Source organism: Haemorhous mexicanus, chromosome 7, assembly GCF_027477595.1.
Source record: "Haemorhous mexicanus isolate bHaeMex1 chromosome 7, bHaeMex1.pri, whole genome shotgun sequence".
NCBI classification, from domain to species: domain Eukaryota; kingdom Metazoa; phylum Chordata; class Aves; order Passeriformes; family Fringillidae; genus Haemorhous; species Haemorhous mexicanus.
Genome location: NC_082347.1, coordinates 27,563,238 through 27,585,205, shown reverse-complemented (window position 1 = coordinate 27,585,205; position 21,968 = coordinate 27,563,238). Strand labels below are relative to the sequence as shown.

The window sequence follows — 21,968 nt, the reverse complement described above, 5'->3', positions numbered from 1 at the left end:
TCAGTAAGTACAATTCCCTGAATATTTTGACTAAAGAGAATTTACTGATTTCAGAATTTAATCACAAGTTTATTATTCCAGAACATTTTCTCCCCTAACCTTTTTTCAGGTCTGAAATCTAGACCCAGAGTAAATGGCTTTATTGACTCAGAAGGACATTAACCTTTGCTACTTATACAATTAGTACACTGACAAGACATTAGCAGAGTCAGATCTGTGCAAGGGTTTCTAAAACACTGATTTCAGGCAGAAGGAGATTGTCGAATGGAAGAAATTATTATGTTTGCAACATAGTTGTTTCATTTGCAACAGGAGCTGGGTAATAGTTAAAAGAAGTTAGAAAGTTATTTTGTTTGTGGCAGAAAGTGTCTTCCAAGACAAGAAAATGCTGTAACATTTATTTGAAGTTATTTCCTCAGCAGCTCTCAATTACGTATTCTGACAAATAGAAGTCCTGACAAGTTCTGACTGTAGGGAGTATTAACAGTCTAAGTAGCAGCATAATACTGCACCAGCCCATTGCCAACATAAATGACCAGCTAAGCTCTGTACACCACATGTAAGCTGTTCTTCAAATCACTCCCAGCTTTATCTCAGGAGCTTTCCTTAATATTCAGGTCAGCTCCACATTTCCAAAACAACATTTAGATTCAACAGTGTCAATGCCATGGTGGTTCACATACATATAGACTAGGTAGCAAGAAAATAAATGCTCACTGAAGTGCAAAAGCAGCTCAACCAAAGTTAACAATCAAAAACAGACACACAGAAAGCAGAGACAGCAGAATACAAAATGTAAGTGCTGGCGAGTGCAGTGCCCACTTTGTCAGCCAAGGGAGAGGGGAAGAGGGAACATTCAGTCAGAATAAACCAGGGGCTCTCAAACATGCCAAACTCCAGCACCAGCTTCATTTGTCCTCTCAGTGCTTCATCTCCACCTTAAACATGACAAAGATGTAAAACCAATGAGGATGCCTAAAGCAAGATGCTATTTTAGGGTTCATCAAATTGGACAGAAGGCTCAGCTATACTATTTATCACATGAAGCCATACTATGCTTCCCTAAGTTTGCAGTTTTAAGAGCCATAGATCACTCTGATTCCAGAATTAAAACTTGGGAAAGCCTCCCAGTGCAGGACAGGGTAGTAAATAGGAAGAAAAAGCTGTAGAGATTATCAGGTTACTTTATGCAAAAATTAATGACAAGCACTAGATGACAATTTTGAGCATAGTTACTAAAAATAATAACCAAGATTCCTCCCCATCTTAACACTGCAAGTATCTATACCCTGATTTCAGTGAATGCCAACAGTCAGAATTTGCTTTTCAGAAATAAAGTAACATTCCTGAAGTAATGAGGAAAACAGTAAACCAAGATCTGATCAGGGCTCTGTAGAAGACAGATATGGGTTGGGCTTCTTCAGATAAGTTCTGCTTTCCTGGACATTTTATAGCTGGACTCTGAGTTCAAGGCCCAGCCTTTCAGTCACCCTACTGCACTTGCTTTGCACCAGCTGATAAAAACTTTAGGTTGAATATTTCCAGAATTCTAAATCCAAACTGACTGAGAGTTTTTATTCTATATCAAAGGAGATTCTGGAATTCCTGCCCTTTGAGGGTTAATTGTTCCCCGATTGTACATTACAGTGCTCTTCTGGGCTATAGTTAATATCTGTAAGATGGTTTAATAGGATGCTGAATAATGTCTAAAATAGCAATAATATCATTAAATCAACTGAAATAAATTCTGCCACTAGCAAAGACAATTAAAATTAAAACTGATATAATGATATATTTAACTGAAAAGATACCGTACCGTTATGAGAACTACCCTGATTCATTTTGAGGGGATTTGTGGGTAAAAAAAAAATTCTCTCATAGCTTTGTCTGCAGAATTACTTTTCCCACTAATTTAAGAATAGAATTATTTAGGTTGTACTGTCTCTGAAAGAAAAACATAGTGAAAACTGAGAACTGTTCCCCTGGGCAGCTATAAATCAGGCTTCTACAAAGGTTTGAATTGCCAAAGGTAGCACACAGCAGCTTCTTCACCCAGCCAAGTAATTCAACATAAACCCAGCTGAACTATGTAAGTATTTGGCAAAGATTCACAGGTATCTTCTCTGGAAAAAGCGCTTGAGGGTGGACACTTCATTAAAATGCTATTTTTCCTGCCCAGTGTAACAGTAATTCTAATTCACTGGAGGCAGAACCCATTTTCCATGGCTGTGGAATGTATTTAATTTATTTCTGAAGTTAATCCAACTCTGCGATGAAGCAGCATTGGGAAAAATCCTTTCCCTTTAGGATCAGAAACCTTACTAGACAGCACAGGGGAATACAGCTTTAATAGAGGATACACAAAACAAGCATTTTTCCTTTCTCATTTATTCAGCAGGATATTGCTTGTATTGTGCATCAGTAGCTTCTGTTCAAGAAATCTTTTAGGGAATGACCAAATGCAGAGAAGTAATTACTTAAAAGATCTTCTTGTATCAAGTCAGGAGAAAGGAGCATTACCCACTGCAGCAGAAGGGATCACATCACTGGTTATTTCTACAAGTTTTGTTCTGAGGGTAAAAATCACTGAAGTGAAGAGAACCAGTGAAAAACCTGTGCAACAGCACTTAAATTTACTTGAAACATAATTTCACCCTCAGTGACTGCACTGCCTCAAAAAAAGGGAGTAATGCATGGCACTCACCTCATCTCATTAAATGCACTTTCAAAGACCAAAGTATGTCATGCTATGCTTGACTGTGTCTTTTATGACCCAAAAGAAACTTACACATTTCTCAGAGTACAAGACACTTTGGTACTCCTCTTCCTGTCATGATGATAAGTTTTGTTTTAACAGGTATTTAATTTAATGCAATGAAAGGAAAACAGTTATTCAGCTGAGGAACTTAAATGACCAGTGTAGCTAAACTTAGAGCTATTCACTGCTCTCAGAAATCTCTCTTAGATTATTTGCATTTTAATTATTTAATTATTTCAATCATTTAATGTGTTAAACATACTCTATGCAAAACCCTGACAATATTTCCCTGCCATGTGAAAACAATGAATGGTGAATTATACGTTGTGTGTTATATATTGGTTTGTTTATACGTTGCCTTCTATGTACCTTTAGCCAAATGGTTATTTCAAAGCACATTTGGTTTATATGCTGTGTAAGGATTCTCTTACACACCAGCATCTAAGAAAACCATAGTCATGGAAGAACATGAAAATCTGAATGGAACTCAAAATTTGAAGAACTGAAAAAAAAATTGATCACAACCAAAAATATTAAAAACAAAGTGATTCATCTATTTTTCTAAGTATTACCTTGAGGAGGAACACCTGCTGTTCACATGCTGAAACTACTCCTCTCCAACCTTACCTTCAGGTTTGTTAAAAACAGGAAAGTAATTTCTGTGAAAAAACAGTTGCAAAATTGCTTTTCAACCAAATCTACTGTACACTATTAAAATAATTCATAAAGCTGTCTTCCAGCAGTCTGGTTTCTACTAAGACAACAAAACAGGAGAATGGCCAATGTAAGAATTTAGTCAGCTACTTGTTATTTAGAAAGTGTGTCTCTCTGTAGTGATTGTATCAGTTGCACAGCCTGGGTGGTGCAGTTGTGCTCTGGCTTTCACAGAGTGGGTCAGGTTGGAGGGGACACCCTTGGATCATCTGGTCCAGCCTCCCTGCTCCAGCAGGGTCATCCCAGAGCACTTTGCACAGAATTGCAGCCAGACTGCTCTTGAATATCTCCTGTGAGGGAGACTCCACAGCCTCTCTGGGCAATCTGTTCCAGTGCATAGTCACTCACACAATTAAGAAGTTCTTCCTCTATGGGAAGAACATATTTGTCTTCCTTCCATGACATTGATGCCTGAACGTGGCTGTCACCAATTATATCCTGATGCTGAATATTTATCACTTTTGGCTTGCACACAAGATGACTTTTTTGTTGCTAACAGCTTTAGCCTCTCTGAATCCTCTACTTGGAGTAAATTCACTATTCCACCAAGCAAAACAAAACTATGCTTAAGCTTTGAATCACTGCAAGTGCTGTCTCAATTTCATATAAATAGCACAACTGTACCTGGAAGCCGGCCATGTAATTTCAAGCTTTAAAGCTTATGAAATGTACCATACCAATCTGTCACAGTTTTATTTAAAGTCATGAAATACACTGCTGAAGTTTTGCTTTTGCTGTCTTGGAAAATTCTTTAAATTACACTTAATTTCAATCAAGCATTTCAAATGACATCATAGAAACTTCCTGCATAAACAGATTTTGCCCAGTGCCAATCAATGACAAAAAATAAAAAACACTTCAGCACTGTTTGAAAGAGACAAACAGTCCAATAAGTATTGATGTGGATTTGGGATCTCATACCCAGCTGAAACGTGAGGTATGCAAATGGATTTAGTCTTAAAATATCAACATAGTTTTGCACACGTGAACCCTTCTGTCAGCACGTTCTGTGAAACAAGCTTTCTCACTCTTAAGAAACAGCCTGTGAGACAGTGGTACAGCATCCTTAGTTACTAGTAATTTTACAGATTTCAATTATTCTGAAACCTGCAGGAAAAAAGAACATATTCCAATATGTAATAAGCACTGAGAAATCAGACCTGACTGGAGAGAAGATATGTTTTTATTATTTATAAGAGGAGGTATATCAGACTAGACCTGCTCAGACACCCTGAAGTACCTAGTTTCTTTTGGCCTAATTAAAATCCTTAAAGACAGCTTTAGAATTATACAAACTAGGAGACAAGGAAACTCAACTGCCACCAATTTTGAAGAATACAAATAAGAGATTAGTGTACCCAGATGCTAGATATTTTGGTGAATTACCAGAAAGTATGATGTGCTTTAGGAAAAAAACAACCAAACAAAAAACCTAAACAAACAAAAAATAATAAGAACAAACAAAAACCCAACCAAATAAACAAAACAACAACAACAACCACTAGGAAAGGAAGGTAAAAAAATTACCTCTACCTCTATCAAAAAATAAATTAATATGAGAGGATGAAAGAGAAGGTTAAGGTTTTTAGGACTCCTGTCTTTGAAATTCCAGGACAGACTCCCAAAAACTGGAAGAGGACAGAATCCTTCCAGATCTGGGTTATCCATTATGTACAGCTATTAATTTTTTTCAAGACTAATTCAGGTGCATTGTCCACATTCTGCTGGTGTTCTGCCAGAGAAGAAATTTGGCCAGAGCAGGCTATAGATTATATATGTACTCCAAATACCTAAAGGTAGGATGGAATCCTTGCAATGCATTGACGTTTGAGATTTAAAAATCAGAAAGCTTTCCATTTTTTTTTTTGCTTCCATCTCACCTGGTGCAAACCAAAACCTCAGCTAAGTGAGACACATAATGCTAAAACAGTAACCTAGTGATCTCTTCAACATCATTAATAATGCAGCAGAAAAAATAGAAAGGTCAGCTGCATTCAAATTATTTACTGAAATAAGTAAACAAAAATTTGCATTATTAAATAAGAAAGGTGTATATTAAAAAAATGCTTTCACTAAACTACTTGTCATACCTTTTTTTTTGCAACCAATAAAAAATTATTTTCCATTTACTAGTTTAGATTTTTTTTTGTCCAAGACAAAATTGCTGGGTTCAGAATTACGTTTCTATTTTACTTACTCAGAATCTCATAAACACATACAAGCTTACATTTAAGATATAGTATTTTATAAAAGAAGGTAAAAGTTCTTTTTCTATACTGCTACTTTAACAAAATTAACAATCAGCTTTATAGCAACAATTTGTCCTGAAGCTTTCTGGCAGTAGATTGAAAACATGAATTCAAACCTCATCCATTTTAATTCTCTCTAACTAATTCCCTTGAGTGTTTCAAAAGGCTTGTTCCTTTAACATATCCCTTTGTCACAGAAACTTTCATCAAAACGTTCTCTTTCATGCATGTCTACTTTGGCATTTCTAAAAATCAAAATGTTCTCTTTAAACAATTTAAAAGACAATATTAATGTTCATGTGAGGAAGGAAACATGATTTTCAGAATGCCTGAATGATATTAAATGTTCAGCCTGGGTTTCACTTACTTGGCAGTGATGGGACAATCCGTAGAATCAACCTACCATAAAAATAAAGGTTTCTATTTGCTTCCTGCTCAGCTGTTCTGGAAGTTATATAAACATGACAGTTTTTCTATTAAAATTCCTTGAACTGAGAAATAGATTGCTGGCATCCACAGTGGGGGGGAGAAGGACAACCAGAAATAAGACATCTCTTAGAAATTCTAACATGAAATAGGATTCACACTTCAGTTTGAGCTGATGGTGTCATGGCCAAGGAGTGTAGGTAATTATTCAAACATCTGGGGTAGTGACAAAGACATGAGAAGCCCGATTTTGAATTCTGGCATTTTGGGGAAATATGTCTAATTCTACTTTAGTTGTGATTACTTTCAGATATTTTATCAATCTATTCCATCAAAGGAGATATAATACAACTTACACATTTGTGTAGTTGCCAGCAGACAGCTGCAACATGCTGAGTTTGAGTCTAGCCTTTCTACCAAGTTTTACCCAAGTACTTCTGAAAAAAATAAGCACAATTTAAACCTCAAGCACATGTACAATCTAGGTAGATTTACAAAAACTGCTCACTCAAATTTTTAGAGTAAACTGTCGAATTTTTCCAGGATTGAGCTGACATACATATTTTCAATAACTGCACTTGCAGTAGTAGTTCCCCTACTGCAAGTAAGGTAGATAGGGAATTTTACAGAAGCATAATGCAGAGAAAATGAGATTGTTCCCTTTCAATACCTAATTTGGATTGTGTCATCTACTAATTTTGTCTAAGGGAAGAGAACTTTACCCCTAACCTAAGGGATATACTCAGAACACCAGCCTTTTACAGAGAAAGAAATTGAAATATAAAAAACTTGCCTACTTGGTTTACATGAGTTGTTTGCCAAGACAGCTGTGTGGTGTGAATGTACAGTTTGCCAGCAGCTCCCTGCAGCTGAAATAGTTACACTCTTTGGGCCAAAATAGGTTATTCCACTTGAGAAAATCATTTAAACTATACTATCAAAGGAACACTGCCTATCCACAGAGAAAGGCTGCCAATATATTCTACAAGTATAGGCATACCAGAAAAGCCTTTTAAAGCGTGGACAAGCCTGTCATTAAATTTAACTTCTAACTTGAGTAAATCCCTCCATTGTGAAATCTCGTTACCCTCCTTTACAAAGTTTCCTTGCTCTGCTCCAAGATGTGATTCTCCATCAGCCTAAGGAGCTCATGAAGTTGACTTAGTCAATTTAATTCTAGATTGAAAACTTCCCTGATTATTACTAACCAACCTCCTTAATTCCCAAACCATGACAAGGAAATACTCTGTTTGAGAATCTAGCTTCCTAGAGTTCTCTCTGTGCCTTTCTTCCTGATCCAGATATCATAAAGCTCTAGCCATATATTTTCAGAGAGTCTTTCAAAGAACCAGTCATGTCATATTTCTTGTATTCTTGTCCTGACTTCTTTCTGAAAACAATCCTGACTTTTTCAACTTGCACTGTTTTGTGACCTCAGGTAATGAGACATTTCACGGGTCTCTTCAATATAGGTACATTTTTTAATATTTAGGTAAAACATGAAGCTGCATTCCCTGGATCACCATTTCTTGCCAGTTCAATTTTTCAAACAACCAGTTGAAAGTGACCCTCTATTTTGTCATGATCCAACTGAAATCAACATCCAAGCTCCCACCAACCTTTCAGGGAGAGCAGAAGGATGGGCTGTTCATGTTTCATTTATAAGATAAGAATGATGAGGGTCAAATCCACATTGGCTAAGTGTGGATGTAGTACCTTCTACTGTAGTGATACAAATGCATACTATAACAGCACCAAGACAATTCATAAATGAAATAAGGGTATTAGATCAAATATATAACATCCCCATTGGATATCATATCCAATGAGGATGCTATCACTAAGGTAAACAAATTAGCTGCAACTGGACACATTAACCATTGCAACAGGACCAAATAATCAGGTGTGTTTCTTGGGTTTATCCACTAGACCAGTGTCTAGCAGTAAGATATGCCAACATAAAAGGAAAATATTCTGCCATCCTTGATCAGTAGCACAAGATAAAGGATGTAAGTTCATTATTTTATGAACCAGCATGAGTTTATAAGTACATATTTGAGAAGTAATCCACAAGGCTTTAATGGGTTTGGGTTTTTGCTTTCCAGGATAGGCCCTAGCAGTATGATAGAACTGCTTTCATAGCAGATGATTGTAACCAAGTCTATCATATTCGATTTTGCTGCTATTTAATGCTGACTTTCCATTCTTCAAAAAGATTGCCTGAAACATTTCCATCTACCTCTCCCACTGTACAGCAACAATCCACAATATATTCCACCACTTCCAAATTGAAAGCAACTAAAAGGACAAATTCTGACTATATCTTTTAATTTATGCCTCTCAGACATGATTTAGTGTAAACCTTTTCAGACTTTTCCTGTTATCTGACATGTAGAAAATATCCTGTCTGAGTCATATTGTAACAAAAAAGAAATTTAACCAGCAGCTACCTCCTTGTTATCATGTCACCACACCACTAGCAGGATCACATCACACTTAATTAAAATGTTGTGGCTACTCTTGCTCACAGGGATCTGCAAAATGTATCCCCTAGTTGCAAGGTCACCGATGTTTGCAGCTTTTCTCGTGATTATCTGATAGGAAACATCATTCTTAACTTGCACTGTCAACCATCTTTACAGCAACTAACTATTCTAGAATCAACTTTGACTCCTGCTAAAGAGTCTATCAGCAATAAGTAAACTCTGCTCTAAATGTCCTGTTTTCAAGTCAGTTTCCTGGGTATAAAACTATGGAAAAAATTACAAAGAGCAATACGTAGCATAATTAAAACTGATTTTTGATCTCTTGACTCTAAACATCAGGTATTTGCTTCTGCAGTCTCTGAACCATGTGGCATCTGAACCTGAGGAACTCTTTTGCACATGGTGAACCACAGAACACTACTGTTTGTCACAGTAACTGCTCACTAAGACAATGCAAATTTCTCAGAACTTCATCTCTGACACAGATTCCCTGAGACACTTATGAGTAAAGCATATTAATAGTAAGAAATACACTCAAAAACATTGAGGCATCAGAAACTTCTCAGAGAAAATAACACACATCCAAGAAGGACTGCAGACAAGACAAAATGTATAAAATAATTTCTATTTCTGTCCTGAATCACTTAGGCACAGGCACTGCAGCTCATAGGTAAGAGATGCTGAAGTACCATTGTGTGCAACAAAACAAGAAATAGACACTTGTTTCCTGGTGCACCTAGATATGCCTAACAGAAAGCTGGCTAAGCTTCATTAGCACTATTCTGTCTGTCTTGGCACATTAATTAAGCCTCTTAATCATAGCCAAGCCCTATTCTCGGCCTATTAATGCTACCTTACAGCTGACTCTGCTGCTGGGAAGTTAGCCTAAGACTGCTGCCAGAGTTTTGTTCCAACTGCCCTTTATGCAGAGTTCTGATGGTTTTCCTTCAGAAAGAATGTCACTTGCTTCTGCATGTCTCTTAGTGTCTCTAATTGTTCTGTTTCTCTTCATTCCATTCCCACCTTGAGTGGCCTCGATTTTGTAAGGCTCCTCTTCCTAGCAAGTGAACCCCAATGGAACTCTTTTATAGATAACATGTAAGGAAAAGGACTATCTATCAAACTAGGCATCTCCATCTCATCAGAGCCATGTATAGCTTTGATTTGACCTCTTGTGCTTTATGTTTCTCTTTTATCTTACTACTTTATCTGAAATCTCCTGTCTTTTTTAAATTTTGCTTCCTCATCTTTCCCTTAGTATATTCCACTATCTTAAAAGTCCTCCTTGTACCTAATGCTCTATAACTTTTAGAAGATTTTTTTTACTTACCAGTTTTATATAGTATCATGAATATATTTTATTTTAGAGCTATTTATTTGCGAGACAACTTGTAAGATACTTAGGTGCTCATCCATATATGGAAAATACTTTTCAAGTAGTATATTTTAAATATTATACTTGAACATGCTTCTTGGCCTAAGTATTAAAATGGATCCATTTAAATTCACCAGCTGAGCATTTCAGAAAACTCTGCATGGTATTAGCTGAATTCATGTCAAATGTTTATAAGAGACTCTCCAATTATTGTCACTCTTCAGAGAAGTACTTCAAAATATGATGCCTCACCATAATAGCCATGTAAAAGGCAAAAAATGCAAACATTTTTTAAAAAAACCCTCACTAATGACTTGAAACATTTGGTTTTGCTACAAATTCTGAGTGATAATTATAGTTGATTGTGTATTCTCTGTTCAATCACTCAATCTATTATTCACAGAGAGGATTTAGTAGAACTGGCCAAGAAAATGAGTAAAAGTAAAAGGATTTAGGTGGACAGTTGAAAATAAATGAGACAGAAATCTTTTAATACAAGTTGTCAATTCAATTTATTGTCTAAAAGCTCAATTAAAATATTTCAGTGATCTTGCAAAGGCATTGTGATGCTTCACAGAGGTTTCCCTACCTCTGACTATCTCTTCCAGATGCATATACCCTTGTCTTTAGATGAAATGACACTACATCAATATGAAATTTCTATAACTGAGGCTAATCATGAGAGAGAAATTCTAACTAGAAAATTCATTTTGCTAAAGAAAAACACCTTTTGAATTATAACGCCTACCAGGAAAATAATTACATTTCTGCACAGTTCTTCATTGAGAATTGAACATTTTCACAGAAAACAAACAATAGTCATAAATATTTTGGTAGATATGTTAGAAGTAACCCTAAACATAGATGTATGATTCACTTCATTCACTAACTTCATCTCTGGGCAGACAGCTGCTCCATAACCCTGTTGGTACGTTTTGGCTTGCAATACCTATTCCCAAACAGCAATATACAAATTCTCCTATCCTCTACAACTAAAAAGAAAATCCAAACCAAACAAAAAACAACCCAAACATGACTGAAAAGCCACTAAGATAAAATTCCACAAAGAATGAATCAAACCTTCACAGAATTTAGACTGTCTTATGCCTTATGAAGCACACAATAAAATTCAAAACTTAGTAGAAATTACTTATTCATATTCTCCCTTTATCATATTCCCTATGCAATATACCTCATCTCAGTAGCACAAGAAAGAACAAGTCTGGCAAACTGCTTGAGCCCTATCTTATACACCTCAAATTCATTGCAGCTGATAGAACATGACTCTACTACAAAAAGCCCTACAGTTACCATCACTGATCTTGCACAAGTTTTTATCATAAAGAACTGCTTGTCCTTCTTTCTACAGAGTTTGAAAAGGATGCTCTTTCAGTCTGTGAAGACATCTCTGGACATGTTAATGTTAGGTACCAATTATTTGTACAGCTTCCCTTTTAATCATAAGAGCTTTTATTCCCCCATGCCTTATCACACTAATCTAGTCCCAAACTACAAGAACATGCAAAGAGCAACAGTTCACCCCTAATGCAGGAAGCAGGTTTTCCAGCTTATTAAATTATACTGATAAATCAATTTTAGTACATGCTCTGTATCATGCAACCTGCCTTCCTGCCTCAGCCCCAGACTATGTGTTATAATAATACCTGGGGTGGTCAGACTTGATGTGACTTTTTTTTTTAATAATGCGGTGTCCTATTCAGACTGTCTCAGCAACAGTGCCTGGGTCCTGTGCAGAAGACCTTTTCTGAATTTATTTAATACATGTTTTATGCTCACTGAAAATAATGTACTTGTATATTGGAAGAATTGTGTTCAAGGAAGGGCAAAGCATTTCCCCTTCAAAACACCAGAGCAGTGGTTTGAAGGTAAGTCATACCAGAACTTAGCAATTACATGTTTCATTTCCATAATGCAAATAGTAACCACCACTGCATCTGCTAATTGTTCTAAAATGATGAATTAATACTTTTCAGTTAACCTAGCATAATAAAAACCACAACCATTTTTATTGCTAACCTTTTAAAGTGGGAATGGTCAGTAGAATATGCATTATTAAGTACATTCATTGATAAAGCAGGACTATAAATAATTGTGTCATACTCCTCTTATAACTTTTCAAAACATTCACTTTGGCAAAACTTGTGCAGAAAATTGTGTAAATAATGCAAAATCAGTTTTACATTTTTGGAATTCTAATGATATATTATCTTTAGGAGTGGCACTGCAGAAGGCACTGCAGTTTGGAGCTGGTGGTGCTGTAATTGGTACTGACAGCTGTCACTGCTCCTCTCCACTTAGGTGGGTCTAATGAGCCAGCCGTCAGGAGAGACTGGTGTTTCTTTCAGAGCTGGGACTTCACATCAGGAGAAGGCAAGTTAGCTGTTAGTTACCATCTGACACTCACACAAGCTACCAAAATGGCCAAACTGAACTCAGTGCTGAAATCTACTCTAGCTAATGACAGCAGCATTCTCTTGTGTTTTGATAAGCAAAATCACTGGGAAGGAAACCCAGCCAGTGCAAATCACTCAGCCCAGCTTCCTGCACACCAGATGCCCCAGATGGCTTTTCTTGGGTCCCACACTGAGCAGTAAACCCAGAACCCCCTTTCCTCTTGCCTGCCCTCATTCACAGGGCAGGTTTTCTCACAGTGAGTCATCTCTGTTACAAAGTGAAGGTCTTGAGACACTCATCCAAAAATGAGAACAAACATCAAACAGAATTATGGAAACATCAAAGATGCTTTTGAACAAACCATGGTAGATTTCTAATAATTTCTATCACTTTTTGTGTATGTAAAAGGCATACTATGTTGTAAACACTAAATTAAATTAAAACATTTTACATTAGTACAGACTGAACCAATTTAAAAAACATTGGACATCTACTGCTTAGGTATAAGATTATTTGTAAGATGTCAGAGTGAATTTCTGAGGGGAATGTGCATTGTTAACTGATTATTCTTCACACCATTTCATAAAATGCTTTTAATGTGTGACTCCTTGTCAAAAAATTTTCATCACTTCTCAGTCATGCATCTTTCCTAAAGTTTTAAATAGATTTTTTTGAGTTACTCTTGCTTAATTTCCATTCACTGACAAAACAAAGATGTGAATTTTTTTGTCTCATCCCTGCACATTATCACTAGCATTGCACAAAAAAAAGGATTCTTCTTTTGACATTGCATCCCTATAAAGGGATTAAATGAGCTGTGAATATCAGCATTTAACCAATAAAAAGAGATCTTTATTTATTTAGAATGTATCAAACCTGCTTCATCTAAAAGTCTAATTGAAAAGGCTGTTCAGGTCATCTGTGATATTAGAAGACAACTGAATCACATTTAATGCTGCTTAAAGGATGTGAATGGGCTGAAAGAAAAATTAAACCATGGCCATTAAAATTTAATTTGACTTTGTGAAGCCATTAATGTTTTTGTTTTATGCAGTGGCAAGCATTCTAAAAACATTTCCATATAGTTTAGAAACTTAGAAGTGCCAAATGGCTGACCCTTACATAGCAAAAATGATTGAAAGAGACCTTCCAGGGCAAATCAGGAAAAAAAAGCAAAAAGAGAAAAATTGCTCAAATAACATTATTAGCTGTCATTCTGTTCTTCCTTCAGATATAAACTGTCTTCTATTCTAGCAATTGCTCACTTTGCTTTTCATTTAACATTCAATTCATTTGGATATCAAATGAACATGACATGAAGATGTGGAAAGAAATTATCTATTTTTGATACAATGCCCTGTCTTCTTTTAGTAGTGTACCTGCAATATGCTGCTTTGTCACCACACGTTTGCCTTTGCAGTTTGAAAATCCCACTCCAATATTCCCTATACACTGTAATGACAAATATTGTTAATAGCACAAAGCATCCATCAATGCAGTAACTTTAAAAACTTTCATCAGTTTCAAATTTAAATTTTATCTAGATTAAAATGGTAACAAATCTGATCATGTACCATAACTAGAATTCCAGACTGGCTGCCTGACAATGACATAGAAACCCCTAGTTTTTGGTTTTTAGTCTCATTTTTTCCAATTTAGTTTAAAAAGAAAACACCAATACAAGAGACTTTGTTTAACAGTCCCAAAATAACACAGTCTGAGATTTCATATCTTGCTTTATAACATCATTTGTATTGCTCTGGCTTACTTACTAGCAGTCACCATCAGGCCTGATAGGAAACAGAAAACACTAAACACTGTAAAGCTCTTAAAAATGCATTCCAGAAGGTAAAGGGGGATCATAGACACTGTAAGACTAAGGCAGGGAGTTTTCTACATACAGAGTGTAAAACTTCTGGCTTTGCAGAAATCAGCCACCTCCATTTCCAGCTCTATGCTTGACCCACCAATTGAACTAGTTTTAAAGATAAGAGAGGCACGTAGCAAAACAGCATCCTTCTAATGAGCTAAAAAGTCTGTGAAAGTAGGAAAGGGTCAAGTAGTGTAGGGCATGTAAAAAACTGAATCAACAAGTTTTGGAAAGACTTTCAAAGTATATGCCCTGCTGAGTGCACAATTTTATTAAGTTTCATGGGTTCTTACAAAGTTCTTTTTGTCTATGACTCCCAAATACCTTATTCATCAGTTTCTACTTCATGATTCATTATGGCTAATAATAGATGAAATGACTGGGAAAATAATCAAAGCTCTAATGACAAAAGGAAGTATCTGAATTACTCCAATAGATTATCTTTTAAATTGACTTGGCTAGTCATTAATTTGATTTTCTCCTTTCCCAACTTAATTTTTAATGGATTACAAAAAATTAAAAGCAGAAACTTGTGATGATCCTTGTTCTTTCACAGTTGCAGTGCTTCTAACTCTCGCCAGAGAATATTTTTACTTGCAGTGTATCAATACCTCGAGTTCAAACATTTCTAATCCTTGGGAGTTTGGGAAGGCAAAGCTGTTTTACTAAGCTTTAAAACCAGCCAGATCAGATTAGAACATCTCCAGGTTAAAACTCTTATCCAAAGTTGGCTACAGTTTATCAGAGGAAAGGCTGTGCTCATGAATGATAGCCAAGCAGCCTCTCCAGTCTGTTACTGGAATAATTGCTAGATTATTCCAGGATCTGCTTAAATTTGAGTGTGTGCAAACTACCGTATCAGCTTGAATGTTCAGCAAGCAGCTTGCCTCACAGCTCCTTTATAGCAGATTTCTCCTTGGAAAAAAATTAAATACCAGCATATAAAAAAAAATCTACTTCTTTTAACAGCAGTAGAAAAATGGGAACAAATACTACAGTATTTGGACTTGAGTACCTGGATATGGTTTATATCTTCTCTTACCACAGTTTGTGTTTCAGAGTGAAAAAAACCAAAGTATAAGTAGAATAAGCAATCTCTGCTTAGGAGTTTGCCTAAAATCTTACTGCAAGAGTCTTTTGCAAAATTAATTCTATTAATTTAGCAAGGAAGTCCTTGCAGTATTTTAATCCTAGATCTGAGGAGAAAGAAAATAATTTGTATAACAGGACTTCAAATACATTTCCTGAAAAAATCTGGTGTTATGTCAGGAATTCTTACCTCATTGCAGAACATTTACAACCTCCAAAAGAATACTGTTATTAGTAATATGCAATATCAAAAGGTCAAATGGAGCTTTTTATCTGGATCAGAACTTGTGATCAGATGTTCTGTGATTTATCAAGAACTTCAGCCAGAATCCACATGACAAGCTTGATTAAATAAAGCACAAAGCCTTGTGTATATGCCAAAGTTTGGAAAGTGTAATATTCTTCAGACATTCAATCTCACAGTGTCTCCTTTATGAGCATGTGCCAGCACAGCTAGATAAATGTGATTCCACATGCTATATAGAAGTCTTATTTCTGAAATGAAGGTGCCACAAAAACCTTGGTTATTTATCACTGCATGAACCTGTAAAATAATCTCTCAAAGTGTTTCTTTGTCTCAGCTATTTCACCTTATCTCCAAGGCTGAAAGAAGAGATATCTTTAAATTATTTTCTTGGTACAGAAGAGGAAAGAGCAGAGTCCTGTCCCGTGTCATTACTTTATGCATTCCTTTGCCTTGTAGGAAATGTCACTGCACACAGGAAAGAATTTTTTGCATTGTAATATCCAAAGTCTAAGTAAAAGTATGGCAGTGGTGCCTGACAAACACAGTTACCCTGTCCTTTGCTCTCTTCATTGCTTTTCTATTAAAAATTCTTATCTACAAATGTTACAGAGTATCAAATCCTCATTTCCAAAAGATAGTAAAAAATTCAAGCAAGGAGATAGGGATCTACACTCAGGTTCATGTTAGGACAAAATTAACAATAAGAGAGACTGGGAATAAAACTTCCTTGAAGACTGATACAGCATGGAAAAATTAACCTCTCATAAAGATAAAAAAAGACAAGATACACTAGTTATTCTTCATGATGCAATGCCCAAGACACTTGAACAGCTTCTTCAGAGCTGCAATATGAAAAATTACCCAAAACAAAGCCTCTCCTTAGTCTATTTCACTTTCTCTAAAGGCTAAGGTAGGAGAAGCCATCAAGAGTGTGTCTAACTAAATATCTGAGAAAGTGAGGAGTGAAATATTAATACTAAGAAGATCTCTAAATAATTTTTAAAAAAATAAGTGCCTGTGGATGATGCATCATGGAGAAACAACTCTACTGCTGCAGAGCTAACCACAACTGTGTTACATCAAGCACAATAAAACTGAACCCTAATTTGTAAATTATTTGTGAATCATATGGACAGAGCACACAGAAAACCATTCTGAAAATGCAGTTCTTATATATATATATATATATATATAAAATATTCTTATCACTTTATGTAATTCTTATTCCAGATCCTTTTCTGAACTTCTCCAGCCAAATTTGGAGGCTGTGGATAAATGTATTGAGATATGAACAACCAGTAAAGAGACTGAAACCATAAATTACATATAGGATATAGTGCTTCCTCCAATCTCTTATGAAACCTCCAATTTAGATCTTATCTTGGGGCAAAACCAAGTATGAGCAGCTAAATCAAGTTAGCTAAAACCCAGGATCTTACAGACTATCAAAATGCTCCAGTGCATGGCAACCTTTCCTTGAAATTGCTCTGAAGCTATTTACTAATATGGAACTAGAGGAAGAAAGGGAAAACCCCTCCAGTTCAGTGCCATGAAACTTACTCTGAAGTTATTTTTCTACTTGTCATTATTAATGACCCTACAACAATGCTAATATTACTATTAATGGCATGAACATACTGCTAACAGGAATAAAATATTCTGCAACACGCAGTGATATCCACAAAATGAATTAATGCCATTACTACAGAAATCTCCTTAATTCTCTTCATGGAATAAAATTACTCTTTTAATATCCACAGGAAAAAAAAAAGTTGTCAGGTCCACAGTTTAACTCATTTGAAAGTGATAACACACATTAGCCTAAACTACACTCCTGCCTTGGATATAGCTGGGACAAGTGCATTATTTATCAGGGATGTTGCTTATTAGAATATGGGGTTTCTTCTCCCCATCCCAGGGCCTCTGTTTATGTAGGAAGGGATACTTCACCCTCAGGGTCTTGTGTAACCTATGAGGTGCTATTCCCCACCTCAGAATTGGTCTCATTAGCTTAAATCTCAAAATAAAAAAGGCTGAGCACTGAAAGCAACACCATGCCAATTCAAACAGACTTTGCACGGCAAATTCAGGCTAATAACGTTGTCCATGGCATGATTTATATTGCACTATCAGCATCTTTGATTTTTCCTTCTCTGCAGTCACCCTCCCTGACACCTTACCTGAATAGAAAATGAAATACCTTCCACACCATGTAGGTGTGATTTATTTTATAACTACAATTGCTCTATTTCTGTATTTCCATGCATTCCAGTGTTGCAATTTCTGTTTCAAAATGACCCAGATAAGTATTGGAAAAGGCTGACAGAAAAAGAAAAAAAGACAAACTCTCCCAACATCTCAATTGAAACTATACCCACTGAAACTCAAGAAATGTTTTACAGCAGTTAGTGAAGTGTTCCTGTAGGAAAGCAATGAGGGAGAAATTTATCTAGACTTCATTAATTTACTAATTTCTGCTCCTGAATTATTTCAAATTAGAAAGATATGAAGGGTTGCCATCATGATTCTTTTATTTTTTACAAGACTAGGAAAACAAGCCATGCAAAAGCTTAGCGGTGAAAGATTAATCAATCCAAAGAAAAGCCCATTAACAAGTTTGCTGGGATTTAAAATAAAACAAAACAAAACCTATTAGTTACTTTACCTTTGTACTATCCTTCTTAATTTTGATTTAAAGAATTTCTACCTCATCTGATTTCTTGACATTTCAGGAATTTAAAGGAAAATATCTAATAACACAATAACTATATCCATCCATGTGTGTATGTAATAGATTTAGGGAAAAGAATGTAACTTTCATCTCTACTTTCATCTTTCATCTCTATTGAATCTCCATAGCTGTAGCTCTCTATGGAAGTTCTGCTTGTTTTGATTCATCCAGGTCTGCATAGTAAGGTTTATGAGACTCCTGACTTTCAACTCTCCAATCAAAAATCTGGAGGAAAACAATCAACTGTTAATTTCTTTCCAAGCTATGAAACAGGAATACAAAGCAAGGCAAATCTGGATCCTGGGGAATCAGTATATCATTAAGGGCAATCGTGAGCTATTTTTCTTCTTATGTCAGCAGTGTACAGGGTGTAGAATGAGGGAATTGTTTAAATGATACAGCTTGCCTATTTTATTAAAATATTTCTATAATGATGTAAGGAACAAAATATAATTTTTTAATTGAAAACTGTGAACTACTAAGCTTCCACAAACATCTTGCTGAAGAGCATTTCCACTACTGGAGACGGGAAAAAAAGAACAGATGTAGTCTCAACCCTATTGCAACTCTGCAATTAAAATAGAGGTGCCTGAAAGAGGTATCTCAATCCATCAAGTTATCTGCAAATCCTACTCTGCAGCATTTATTTTCCATGGGCTGGTAAAATACCATTAGGACTGACATATTGAAAGCTATACTTCAATATATTCTTGTACAGTTAAAGGCACGTAATTAGTATACAGAATTACCCACTAGGAGGCATCAATAGATTCTTAAATAATCTCTCTTCTGCCTTGATACACTCATTTAGAGATACAAAAGCTTATTCTTAATAAAAAAGAGAATGACTATCATATCTCCCCACAGCAATAAGCAAGACAAAAGGCTTTGATTTGATTTGTGAGGGTCAAACTTTGCAAACTATGCTACCAACAAAGCTCACGAATACATTACGTTAGAAGAAACTGGGACTTTTCAGTAAATAACCTGTAAGGCTCTGACCCATCTAGATGTGTCAATCAATTACATCCAAGTTAGCAATAACACAAGGTCTCTGACTGATCTGCATCAGTGGGGAGAGTCTCCTAAACAAAGACTCCCTTAAACAGAGACTCTCTTGAGAGACACCACATGTCTCTGAAATAAAGACTCACAGAATGATGACACTTGAGATTTTGTACCTAAAATTTCATCATGTTCCTAAACCTCTGGTCAGGGTTCCTACTTAAGCCTAAGGCTTCTTATTGACCACACAGTGTTATTGAAGTTATGTAGCTGGAGGCTATTAACAATCCTATAATAAATATGGGATATACAAGGAATAAGTATAAATATCATTAAAAGGGACAAAGATGATAAAAATATTCAATACAATCACTGTACTGTAGAAATTATACATTATATAAGGCCTTAATTTAGTACTGAATTGAGTCTGACCTATATAGACTTACAATATTAAAACACACAGGTGATACATTCATTAATATTCCTCTGTCTTTTGCTCTAATTTCAGTTTTAGAGGCATGAGAGTCACAGAATTTTATGTTTTGAGTTTTATGAGAATAAGTATCTTTCAAAGATACTTTTATATTTAAAATATAGTCAAAGTCTTACAAAGTATCAAATTCAGCAGCAATAGCTAGCACTGACTACATTTTTTGGTTTAAGAGCATAACATGTAGAACAAGGAGGACATAATGAGGGACTGAGAAGAGAGCAAGGAAAGCAGAACTCCTGAAGACCATTCCCAGTCTCAGTACTCTGTTGAGTGGCTCTAAAAAAGCTCTCAAGTAAGTGCTGAAAGAATGTATTTTTCTGAACAACAGCTTTGGGTTTAGTTTTGGGGAGCAAGACCAAAATTATTTGTAATAAAAATCAACCATGAAAGGAATTCTGAGATCATCCCATCTCTACAGATGTTAGTATATATTTAATTTAGTCACTGCTTTATAGTCATTTTAATAACTGTTTACTCCAAGTATATTTCTAACACTACAAACTCTACCTCAGCACATTTCAAATTCAGGAGACTAAGATCTTGTTAAATCTTCCCCCCAAAAAAAACCAAACCAAGACTGCCTTAAGCCTGTGGTATCTTTCCTTCAAGCATGGCCTTAAAATAGTCTCAGCCTTGGGAGCTGAGATGCAGTAAAACCAACCATCTACAGCAATAAAATCCAGGAACCTGGGACTCTCATATAGCTGCTCTCCTGTTCAAAAAACAAACACACAAACAAACCAACAAACCCACAAAAAATGTTGAAAACAAACTGATACTTTCCCACAAAGCTTCTTTGATTTTTCCAAGACACAAACATCTTTTTTTATGCACCTGCATAAAACAGCCAAGTGACCTCATTTTTTTTCACTCACCTTCTGAAACCACCAGTTATGGTAACTAAAGCATCTGGGAGAAATGTACACACAGTGTTCTTGACAATCAAGCTCACTGCATCTGCTTCTGCCTTAGACACACAGCTAACAAGGTCCTCATAGTAGAGAAACCCTGGAAATCAAAGGGGAAAAGTGCTGATTACTCCACAGAAATACAAAAATATACACAGCATTATCCAAGGCCCACATCACAGGTGGTGTGGGAACAAGGGATCACAGGCCACAGACAGCCTCCTTCTTCCCTCATCTTTGTCCTTAGAGTTTGTATACATTTTTGTCATTACAATTTGCCATGTAATTTGTCAATGCAGCAATCACAATAACTGCTCCACTTTCTTAGTACCTGAATATTTATAAATTACTCTGACTTCCCTAACAGCTCCCTCCCACCAATGGCATTTTTGGATGTACTGTTTCAAAAGGCAGTCTCCCCAAAATAATGGTGTTCTACACAAGTACAGAGCCCAGAAGTATGGGAAATATCCCAGCTATCTTCTTTCTGATCACAGAGCTTGTGTTGAAAGTACTCAGTATGGCAGCTTGCTTCACATTTGAATATGACATGTGAAAGAAAAAGGGACAAAAGAGCACAAATACAAGAAATCTGATCCAAGGGAGTCTGAGGTGATGAATTTAATGCAAAAGTAAAGTTACATTATTTTAATGTGACATTACAGAATATGTTTTCCTTAATGTAACTCATTTCTTTGTTTAAATTAATTCATTTAATTAGGGAAACAATGAATACACACAAAATCCGTAGGGAAGGAAGATTATTCATGTGATCACGTTTAACATTTTAAAGCAAAGATGTGCTAGATTGTAGAAAAAATTTTATAAGTACTTTATTGCAAGTCTAGATTTATCAGTAAATTAGGGCTGCCTTGAGGGAGACAGATCTCCTCTGAAAAGTAGTTCTGGGTTTTCCCAATACTGTAATTTTTTCACACTCTGTGCAATAATGAACCATTAATAGTTTTGTGTATAAGAGATTTCATTTGGTATCTGTGCAAGCAATTTAAAAATATGCATATCCCTATGTTTTGAATGACATCGTTTTTAATTAGGAGCTCAGCTGGTCCAAATATTTTCACCTAATAATTCAAAATTCACAAGACTGCAGCAAGAGAACAGATATATAAATGAGCTTTGCCTTCCCCTGTTATCAAGTTCTTAGAGCACTGAGATACAAGTTTTTATGACTCCTCACCTTA

The 21,968-nt window shown here is 35.8% G+C and overlaps 1 protein-coding gene across 26 annotated transcripts in view; it reads right to left on the bottom strand.

Annotated features, from left to right (window-relative positions):
- DNTT (DNA nucleotidylexotransferase) overlaps positions 1-21,968 on the bottom strand; it is a 229,108-nt gene that overhangs the window by 111,147 nt on the left and 95,993 nt on the right. For all 26 annotated transcript variants that reach the window (XM_059851670.1, XM_059851676.1, XM_059851675.1 and 23 more), the window contains one exon: positions 20,734-20,866. In XM_059851670.1, the coding sequence (XP_059707653.1) occupies positions 20,734-20,866 (133 nt within the window). The remainder of the gene's footprint in view (positions 1-20,733; positions 20,867-21,968) is intronic.